Here is an 11,024-nt window from a genome sequence, read left to right as displayed (position 1 = left end):
TGCACGTACACAACTTCCACCCACATCACAAGTCAGCAAGGAACAGGACGTGAAAACCTCGTGCACTAGCCCTTCTGCAACCTGTAACTCTGTGCATGTGAGCTTCGAATAAGACCAAAGTTTCCATAAAATGTGCCTAAAAAGAGGATAAATTCAAATATTCAGGTATTGTTGTGATTTTAATGGCAATAAAGAAACTGTTAGTTGAAACTCAGCGTTAACAAATGTATTGTTATATGTTATGATATAAAAAACGAGCCGTGTCTGCTTTTATTTCGTCCGAGTAAAAAGAAAGACAGAGCATCACACGAAGGTTGAATTTCGAGATTCTTATAATTTATTGCAGTTTGCACACAATTTAAAAATGTCAACAACAGCACACCAAAAAATTACAAAACTAAACACAATTAGAATTTACTCCCCTTGAGAAAAAAAAATCAACCCAACTATGATTGTCAAAGCTAAAAATGACTAAATCTGAAAAAAGAACATAAAAAGAAAAGCAAAGAAAATTTTTAATCTCAAGAGGGAGCAAATATATCTGAAAATCTGCTTGTTTTTTTTCCCCAGACAGTGATTGTCCTCAAAACAGACTCAGTCACTTCACGCCCCCCACCCCCCGTCTGCCTTTCCATAAACTGTCTATGACATTTGAACATTTTATTTTTATACCTTGCTTAAAAAAAAATCTCCCCCCTTTGTTTTCAAGTAAGCACAGCAAAAGATGGAGATGTTTCATCAGGGTGGTTAACTTCACAGCGTCTTGAGCGCTTAACATCGCTCCCACAACTCCACCTCACACTTTAAAAATAAAAAAACAGCCCGGACTACAGCAGTTTAAGGCGGTCAAGTACAACCAGAGGAACAGAACAAAAAAACAGCAGTAATGATGAAAACAACAGCAGGATGGACTGAGCCCATATGCAGAGACGCTGCCAGTGAAGAAATAATGTTTCAAGGAAGAAAAAAAACAAAAAAAAAATGAGACGATGCGGTGCAAACTGCCGCAATGTCACCCACACTGTTGCATTGGCAACGCCTGTGGGTGCCACCAGATGACAGGGCAACACATACAACCACCCCACCCACCACATGCACATAAATGGGGGCGTGCACACACACACATACATCTGAGTGAGGGGAAATGTGGAGCGTTCAGTATCTCTGTGTCAAATGTTTTTTGGATTGTATAAACGCTTGACCATTATTTTGAAATTCTAACAAGAAAATTAGAGATACAGATGTTAAAAAAATAAAAAATAAACTGATGTAGCCCCCCTAACATTCACATACAAAAATGAGTTTTCCAATCACATAATCAAAATATAATAAGACATCATTTTCTGTAAATTCAATAAATTCCATGAATTTATACATGATTTTAACAGCTATTTCCCAATGCTCTACAGTATCAAATACTTCCATAGCGTGAGAAATGTTGGTTTTTTTTATAAAGGCATCTTTTCAGCAAAAAATCTGATTTCATGTCTTTTAGCTTAAAAAGGTGCATTCAGGCATGCCAATTCTCTCCCATAGATCTCAAAGTAAGGATTATGTTTTAAGAGGAAAACACACACACACAGATATCACATTAACGCCACTGCGTCTAACATGAGATGCACTGAGTTGGGTGGGTACTGAATCAGCACGATCAGCTCAACACAGCTCGTGACAGAACAAATCTGACCCTTCAACTTTCAGCAGGACAGTTTCAGCCTCTCTCCTTCTTTTTTTCTTCCGATTATTCTTTGCGCTTTAGCCGAGTCAGAGCCACATAACTGCACTCAACAGACCTGAAGTAAGTGCCCAATGAGCAGAAATAATTAAGAAATGGCTTTAGCACGTCTACAGCAGGAGAGGACAGAGACACGAGAGATGGAAAACAAACATACAGCAGTGGAGGAACGCCTGAGGAGGAGCAGGAGGAGGAAGAAGTGCTGGGTGGACGTAGATCTTCAGTAGGTTAAATTGACTGGTAATAACCAAGCCACACGCTCAGAAACACACACACACACACACACACACACATACACACAGCAGAGAGATCAGTGCATATACACACAGGCTTAAAAATGCTTCATCATATCGCTTCAACATCCGACGGAAACACATTCGGTAACATTCTTCTAGGAGCCCAGCGACAGACCTACGACGAGTAGAAAATAAAAATCCAACTTTTCACTGTCAAAAGTGTTCAAACATCCCCACCCCACCGCCCGCCCCAATGCAAAAACCACAACTTAAAGGTTTAAGACAAAATCAAATTTCATGCATTTTTTTCCATAGTCGTGAGAATAATATTCAGTTTTTCAACAGACCGCACCCTGGAGTAGTATTCACAAAGAAAAGAAAAAGGAAAGCCTGTTGTCAAATATTTGATCAATTACAATGTGTACAGTAATACAGCAAATTCACATTTTTATTTTAAAATATACAGGTTTGGACGTCATGCAACAACAGCAGGTCCCATTACAAAAAAGTAACAAAATAATAATAATAATAATAATAATAATAATAATAATAATCATTAATTTAAAAAAAAAAAATGTAACGGATTTAAGTTCTAAAACTATAGCAGAACAATATACAACAACCTTAAATTAAATACCTTTCCAACAAGAGATGTTTTAAAGACTGCCAGCTAGATTTAAGAAAAAATTCTATTAATAACAATAATAATAATTATTATAATAATTTGTAAAGGTCTTTTCATTTTTAGAAAATACTTCAAATTGATTGGAAGTGAAAAAAGGAGGCTGTGCATTGCATGAGTGCCATCAGTTTGTCTGTCAGTCAGTCAGCTTTACCCTGAACACACAACACCAAAGAGCTTAACAAGAGAAGCGGGGAGCGCTTCGCCAACGACACCTCCATGCCAGTAGAAAATAAAATTAATACACACAAAACACACTCACACACACTCACGCACGTCAGGTGAAATTTTTGCCAGAGTAGTGCAGTATCACGCACACACACACTTCTTCAAACCGTGTGTGTGTGGTGGTGATCACAGTACCCGTTTAGTGTATTGTAATGCTTTTTCACTTCAGTGTGTTCGACCTGAACTCCTGCAGTGGTATTTGCTGTCTGTGGAACTGGGACCGATACGCTGGCCAGCGCCGGAGTGTTGTGTCTGAGATGAAACACAAACAGAGTGAAAACTCTTCGAGAAGGCGAGACATTCTCACTGGGATCCACGTCCTCAGACGCAACAAAAACCATCAAACAGAACTTATGCCAGATAAAAATAAAGAGATCCGAATAAAATAGATAAAACAAAATTACCCCAAACAGCAACAAAAAAAAACAACTCAGTAGTAACATTTTCATGTGCTATTAAAGTGCAATTGAATGAGATTTTGCGACACATTAGAACATGACTTGAACCCCAAATATCAAACTCTGCCACCTCCCTTTCACCTCCCCATGCCTCTCTGCCCCTCTGTCACTCTCCGCTCTCTTTCCCTTTATCAAACAGTCTGTTTCTACTTCCACAGTTCCTGGGAGCTGTCCTCAATCGCCCAATCCCTGACATTGGGCAGCGCCAGCGGTTCGCTCTTCACTGACAGCGAGTTGACCAGTTCGCAATGGAACTTGCGAATGTGTCGGTAGAGGTCCCCGGACTGCGTGAAGCGCCGCTCGCACCACTTACAAGCATGCGGCTTCTCACGCGTGTGCACCACTGCGTGGCGGCTGAGGTTGTGTGAGTACTGGAAGCTCTTGCCGCAGGTGGTGCAGGTGTAGGGTTTCTCACCGGAGTGTGTCCGCTCGTGGCGCTTCAGCGTGTACATGCAGGAGAAGGTCTTGCTGCAGATGGTGCAGGTGGGCACGTTGACGTCCCCGGCGGGCTTGGAGCGGATGCCCTCCTGCTCCCTGAAGTGGGAGCTGAGATGAAGCTGGAGGATGTGCGGGGAGGGGAATACCTTGTTACACAGCGGGCACATGAAGATCTGGGTGTGTTGCGCTGAGAGCATGTTGGAGACGTAGGGCAGCAGGGAATTATCCATGCTGGCCGCCTCGGCCTGGGCGCGCTCATTTTCACCCCCCAGTATGTCCTCGTCGTCTGCCGTGGCCGAAGGCTTCTCCTCACGCTCCAGCTCCGAGGCCAGAGAGGCCTCTCGCAGAGCGGACAGGTGCGCTTCCAGGCCGAGCCTCCTCTGGGCCGACAGAGGCCCTCCGACCCCGTGGTGGGTCAGGCCCCCGTTGGCGCTGGGAACCGTGGCCTTGGTGATGCCGCTGTGCTCCATTTCATAGTCCCCACCTCCCAGCTCCTCTTCCTCGTCCGAAGCCACACCCCTCTCCACCTTCACCCTCACAGCCAATGGGCTCTGGAGGCTGTCTGGTGTGGCTGCTCCGCTGAAATAGGACTGGTGGTGGTTACTGTGGTTGCTACCGGCGATCGGCTTGACTGACAGGTCCAGGACGCAGTCAGCCGCATCATTCGACACCCTCCTGCCCCTGTGCCCTCCACGAGAGCTCACGGAGCGGTGGGATCTCTGTGAGAGGGATCCGGTGGAGCTGGTGGGGCTGCCTGCCGGGGAAAGCAGCTTCCCTCCCTCCCCCAGCGCCTCCCCACCCTGCATCTCCGCCTCGCCGTGCGGGCTTGTTGTAGCCATGGCTGGCGTCCCTGGTCTGTCTGCAGACGGCAGCCTCAGCCACAGCGGTCCTCCCTCGCCCTTCCCCTCCTCCTCTTCATCACTGTGCAGCAGGTCGGCAGTCGCAGGCCGGCCCGTAGACCCATCTGATAGACTGTCGGCCTTATCGGAGCAGCTGGAGCCACCGTCCTCTTCTCTGCGCGTGCTGTCTGCCTCCGCCGTGGCCTTCTGCTTCAAACGTTTCTTACACACCTTGACAATGTCATACATGTGCAAGTAGCTGGCCGCTGCCAGCACATCCTCTACGGGAAGGTCCTGGAACTGCAGCTTGCCCTCGTACATGAACTCCAGGAGCAGGGAAAAGGCCGGGGCTGTGACAATGTCGCTGTTGAGGTGCACCACGTCTCGCTTGTCCAGCTGGTCCTTGTAGAAGAGGTGAAAGTACATGCTGCAGGAGGCCAACACGGCACGGTGGGCCCGGAACTGGGCATCGCCCACCAGCACCGTGGAGTCACACAGGAAGCCCTGGTGCCGCTGCTCGCTCAGACACTGGAGTAAATGTCTGCTGTGATCTGGGAACTCCATCTTGCCGTCCTCATAACCTGCAGCCACACAGAGACACAGAGGGAGAAACAATGTTAGATACATCTGATAAAGAGCTCTGATTTTACACTTAATGTGACTTTTTAAAATGAAATTTAAATGAAATGTTAAAATTAGAGATTTGTTCATTTTCATTGTTCAAAATTTGTCCAGGGAACATAAATAAATACACAAGAAAAAAGGGAACCAAGAATTGTAGATGAAAAACAAAATCTGCAAAGGAAAATTTAAATCCCAAGAGGACAGGAACAATGAGATTTTAACGAGAAGCACATTCAATATAAGTTTTAAAATTAAATATGTGATAAGACATTTAAGTTAAGTGTAGAGATCATGACACCGTTCTTATCGTCACTCAGGTTTTTCTGTTAATTACGCAATTTCTGCAAACAAAATTATCTCAAGGCCAATTAAAAAAAAAAAAATTAAAAACCGAGAGACGCAAGAAAGAGGAGACAAATGCCAAAAACACATATGGTATGTGATGCTGAAAACAAACTACAGAGAAGAGGACGAACGAGCGGAAAAACACACATCAGGAGAAGATAGGTCAGTAAAAACAGGAAGACAGTGAAGCAGAAAAAGAAACACTTTTTAAAACATAGAAAGTATATTAAAATGTGACAAAAAATGCATCGCAGATACCACATATATTTAGAATCCGTTTCGAATTTTTTTAGAGGTAATAACCTATGCACAGCCATGATTTTTTAACTTACACTCTTAACATCAACAGAAAATATCTCTGCTCTAATTCAAAAACACGAAGCAGGTAGATGTAAAGTCATGCATTTATCCAACGACGTCAAATACTGATGTTATTTCTATTATTATTTACTTTCTCTAAAATAGATTAAAATGGGGCCAAAAAAGAAAAAAAAGATTAGTTACAATCAAAACAGAATAACAGCAATTAAAGAATAATCACTAAGTCTTTACCCACAGACAGACTTAATCTCAGGTAAACCAGCAGCGACAGATTCTTCTACTCTGTCTCTCCGTTCTCTCTCTGTATCTCTCTAACTCCTCTGCCTGCACTCCTGGATTGTCGCTGCTCCTACGCTGGTTATTTTTATTAACCCACTTTGGCCTGGCCTGGCACAGCCCTTTTAGGTAACCGGCTTTCAGCTGCACACACTGTCCTCACGTACACACTAAACACACACACACACACTTAGTACCAGCCTACCTACCAACCACCTCCACAGGCTAAGTCGAGCAGGAAAACTGGCCAATTGAAATAGCACTGTTGAAAACAAAACAGCTTGTCCCTCGTTTAACCTGCGAGCACCGGCTTTAGCAGTAAGATTAGACAAGAGGGGGAAAAAAAAAAAACTTGCAGCGACGCTCTTCAGGTGTCCTTTGGAAAAAAGAGTCAAATTTAAAATAAATGAACTAAATTGACAGAAGGCGATAACGAGGCTGAAATCTTTACAATCATTAAGTCCCACCTGTTAACCAAGTCGATTTGTCCTGCCTGAGAAAATACATCGGTCCCGCTCTGCACTGTGTTAACCAAAGCAGTTAAATCACCTCATTTGAATGAAGCTAAACCAAGAATGTCACTGTGTGTGTGAGACTGTGTGTGTATGTGTGTGTGCTCGCCCTGCGGCTCGTTCAGACTGCTTTTAATGAGGGGGCTTACGGGGACAAGGGTGTACCACCTCCCACCTCATCCCCCCATCCCCCCCTCCGTCCAGCCAAACCCCTCTGCCACCTCCTCCTTCCATACACACACACACACACACCATCCGTCACTCACACACCCATCCGAATCTTACAAGAAGAACCAAGCACATCCGCCCCATAGTAGAAACTGCCCTTTTCCTCAACCCCCAACCACCCTCCGCCCACCACCACCCAGAAGAGAAGATTTACAATACAATCACTGTAAGTGCCCTGCTCGTCACAGCATCAATCCTAATCCTTAAAGATGGCTAAAAATAAAGACGGCGGTGGCGGCGGTGGGGAGGGAGCCGTCAGCGGAGGCTCAGGAGGGCAGCAGCCCGTCACCCGGCCCGCCCGGCCCCAGCCAGTTAGCTCAGGCAGGGGTCTGAGAGAGACACAGAGGGGCAGGGAGGGAGAGGGTGAGGGAGAGAGGCTGGGACGGCCAGGGAGGGAGGCTTACCCACATCTGATCCAGCTGACGGGGGCCATATGGCAGCTGCTAGCCAGATAAAGAGATTAAGACTAGGAGGGAGTGCGATTACAGCTGTCTAGCCAATTCAGGCAGCTCAAATCTGCAACTTCTAAATTAGTCTCCTCTACTCCAGCCGTCAGGAGGGGGAAAAAAAAGACAGCACATGCTTTCAAGTAATTTTTACAGCGAGTTAGATTTAACTGAAAGGAAAAAACAGATTACATGATTAGGATTAAATACCGGCTTGACATTTTTTTTATTAGCTTATTAAATAAAAATGATATTAATTTTATTTGCTCAAATTTAAACCAATTTTTTAAAAAGACTAAATTATGTTTTTTTCATAATATTCTTTTTTTTATTAAACATAAAAAAACATTACTTTCATTTGCAATTATACTGAACTAACTGGAAAAACAATCTTGGTTTAAAATGTTCTCCCACTTGTAACTTTGCTGTCAATTAATTAGCGTCTGAACAAAATGCCTGTCAACACTAAAAACAAAATGCAAAAGCTGGATTTTTAAATGCGGCTCTCTCTAGACTACAAAACACAGCAGAGTTCCCGGACTGCAATTACACCTCAGACAGGCAGCACCAACACGAGTTTACTACTCACCAGTAGCTTCACACACAGCGCTCACACTGGTTTGACACACCGGAGATCCCCACAACAAAACAAAATAACTACTCCACTACCCCCGGACGCTCACACACACATGCACACACACACAAAACGATACCTGCAGCAGTATGCATCAACTTGATTAACTCCACTGTAGCAGAATAGCTGGGCTCTCTGGCTGGGAATGGCTGTGTGTGTATCTCTCTCTCTTTCTCTCTCTCTCTTTCTTTCTTGCTCTTTCTCTTCCTCGCTCGCTCTCTCTGAATCAATGAGTGGGTAGAAGAGGAGAGAAGAAGAAGAGGGAGGCAGGCAAAAAAAAACACGCTGTTCAAACTGCGAGGGACAGATGCAAAGTGGAGGAGATGTTGGAGGGGGAACGAGATACCACCTCCCTCCTCCTCCTCCTCCTAACTGGCGCTGATCGGCAGCCACAAACACACACACACACACACACACACACACACACACATACACAGCACTAACTCTCCCAGGCTGCCGCTGAGACTCACAATAAAGGACTGGGGAGGGGTGGAGGCGGTGGAGGGATGGAGGAGGAGGAGGTGGGGTGGATGGCAGCCTGTCAGCTGCTCTGACATCATCCTCAGATGGAGATGCTACCTCCAGCTGTGCTCTTTCTACAGCCATATGCTGCCTCCTCTACACTCCTGCCACCAGACTCCTCTTTCATTCTACCAACACCAACACCACGCAACTTTGTCTCTCTTTCTCCCCCTTTTTCTCTCTGGGAAAAAAAAAACACGGGTGTACAAAATGCAGTGATGATTTTGGAGTTTACACAGCAAATCATGCAGCCACAACTGCAACCAAAACTATCAAGGGAAAGCAAAGTTTGCAGAATAAATACAGAGGTTCTGTGCAAAAAAAAACTTTTTTTCCTAATTTTTGAACACTCCTCTGTCTTTCTTTCCTTCTCATAAACAAAGGCCAGCACAGCACATTTGCAACTGACAGACGCACGCAGCTGATATTGTTTTCCACTTCTTTACGGTTCAGCGCCGCTGCCTCGTCTTGTATTCATTCATTCACTCATTCATTCATCCATCTATCTATCCATCCTCCCCCCTCCTCCTCCTCCTTGCTCGGACTATTCGGACAGGAACAAAAATTGAAAAACAATGAGAGCAAGTCATAAAGAAAGAACCTAATGAGTGCAAATCCCGAACAAAAGACATACAAGCCTTTAATAAACCGCGGAGAAACTTATTACAACAGCTTTATTTCGCTTTCGTTTTAGTGAAAGTCTGCAGGTTGGGAGCGCGTGAATTCCCAGTAATTTAATATACGCATATAGCGCAAAAGTACTTTTGGTTTCCATTTAAATTATACAAATTAACATATTAATGAAGTTTTAAATATAGCATGCGTGTGTATTAAATTATTGAAACAAAACACATGTGCAGGTACATAAATGTGGTGCTAAATTATTTAAGTATTATTTTCTTTTAGTTTTATAATTTGTAATGATAAGCAGCACGTACGACATTTAATTGCAAACACCTCTGGGTAATCCAAGTAAACTTTTCCCGAAAGTTCTCCAATAAAGCGACACTTTTTTTTAACAAAAGCACTTAAAATAGTTTTATCGGTGTTAAAATATTGTCGACTTTAACTTCTACAATCTTTAATAAGCTTGTGCAATAATTCGGCTTTCAAAGTCTGACGCATTAAATTATCCGAGTTAAACTTTAACTAACTTCACCACTGGAGTTTGACTTAACATCTTTGATTACACTGTTAGAAAGTGTCGCTGCACAATTTCTTTTTTTCCTTTTCACTTTGACACAATTTACCGCAATGACAGCGCTTTTTTAAACACTTGTGCAAAGACAAGTCCGCAACGCGATAATCAGTTTGATGTAAATTACACCAAAAATGCACGTTAAGTTAATTTAAGCAGCACAGCTGGTGTTTGTACGCGTGTTAATTTGCATAAAAAAGTCAAAGTAGTGCTGAGGTAATGTTGTGGGGTTGTTGGCGAACAAATTAACAAGATAATTAATTTCTCAAGAGGAGACATAAAAAGAAACACAGAAAGACAGAGACACAGTGACCCACGCAGCTAGCTATAGCCCGATCATTGCTAACAAAAGTAAAGCGAAGAGGCTACAATATTGAGCTATTTACAGTTGTGTTGAAGGCCCCGGTGGTATGACAACAGCTGCTAAAACAACGAGGAGGGAGAGCTAACATAGCAACTATTAAAGCGAGGAGACAACACAGTAATGCTAAGGAAGGTTTAGCTACTTTTTCCCCTCCGTAACCCACCCTCTCTCTCCTGAGCCTCCTTTAATCGGACTCCGGTATTAAGACACTTACAGACAACACGGTCCGACGTCTTCCTCCGTCAAATCCTCCTTTTTCCCCAAAACTAGATTGACTTTGGACTAATTTCCATAACAGGCTGCCGAAGGGGCGAGCAGGCGGAGGGGACGGGGAGTCTAGCACTCTGCGGCGGCCAGATGTTTCCGAGCTGTTGCTGCTCAACTCGGGCTGGGAGAGGAGGCGAGTTGACTGGCACGGCGCGGAAGCCAATGGAGCCGGCGAGGAGGAAAGTGAAGGCAAATTGGAAGCGGCCCTCCGACAGAGGAGAGGGAGGGATATGTCTTCTTCTCTCGTCGGCGTAGGTTGACACCAGGCAACAACAACAGCGGCAGCACACAACACAGAGAAGGCAGGGGGAAGAAGAAGAAGAAGAAGAAGAAGCTGGGCCAAACCAACTGGTTCTGCGAGTCAGTCAGTGAGGCGGACTGGCGCAGCGCAGAGCGAGAGAGTGGAGAGCGGCGCGGTGCGGCATGGGTACTGTAGTCTAACTAGAGCAAGGGGGTGGGGGGTTTGAGGGGGGGTGGAGGCGGAGCTAATGTGAGCAGGTGCACCACCTTGACAGGGTAAAAAAAAATGGTTAATGCTTAATGTTGCATTGTTGGAATAATAACAGCTTTCTGTTTGACTATGTGCTGCTGGCAACAAATATTAGGTGTTAATCAAAGACACAAAACAGGTGCACCACTTCCAGAGATACAAAAATAAATAAATAATAGCC

General features: G+C 44.5%; 1 protein-coding gene across 5 annotated transcripts; it reads right to left on the bottom strand.

Moving 5' to 3' along the window:
* Positions 1-314: 314 nt before the first annotated feature.
* Positions 315-10,758, bottom strand: zbtb18 (zinc finger and BTB domain containing 18). 5 transcript variants are annotated; one of them, XM_088086671.1, is made up of 3 exons: positions 10,301-10,758; positions 8,082-8,223; positions 315-5,197 (listed from the first exon to the last, which is right to left on the bottom strand). In XM_088086671.1, exons 2-3 carry the CDS (start codon positions 8,095-8,097, stop codon positions 3,486-3,488), a joined length of 1,728 nt encoding a protein of 575 aa, XP_087942797.1. In that variant the 5' UTR covers positions 8,098-8,223; positions 10,301-10,758; the 3' UTR covers positions 315-3,485. The 5 variants fall into 5 exon arrangements, with proteins under 5 accessions (XP_087942797.1, XP_042358698.1, XP_042358696.1 ...); XM_042502764.2 differs by lacking the exon at positions 8,082-8,223 and having other exon boundaries at positions 10,301-10,757; XM_042502762.2 differs by lacking the exons at positions 8,082-8,223; positions 10,301-10,758 and adding an exon at positions 6,650-6,845.
* Between the last annotated feature and the right edge of the window lie 266 nt (positions 10,759-11,024).

This window comes from Plectropomus leopardus, chromosome 13, assembly GCF_026936395.1.
Source record: "Plectropomus leopardus strain MGB_pleo_1.0 chromosome 13, ASM2693639v1, whole genome shotgun sequence".
Taxonomy (NCBI): domain Eukaryota; kingdom Metazoa; phylum Chordata; class Actinopteri; order Perciformes; family Serranidae; genus Plectropomus; species Plectropomus leopardus.
The sequence above is the reverse complement of the archived record's forward strand: the minus strand, read 5'-3'. Positions and strand labels throughout refer to the sequence as shown.

What these genes read in the sequence shown, in the direction of transcription:
- zbtb18 (XM_042502762.2), bottom strand. Translation starts at nt 6,689, where the DNA reads ATGTATTTTCTCAGGCAGGACAAATCGACTTGGTTAACAG. An exon ending in CAAATCGACTTGGTTAACAG is followed by an intron (nt 5,198 to 6,649) that starts GTGGGACTTAAT and finishes GTGTGGCTGCAG; the next exon opens with GTTATGAGGACGGCAAGATG.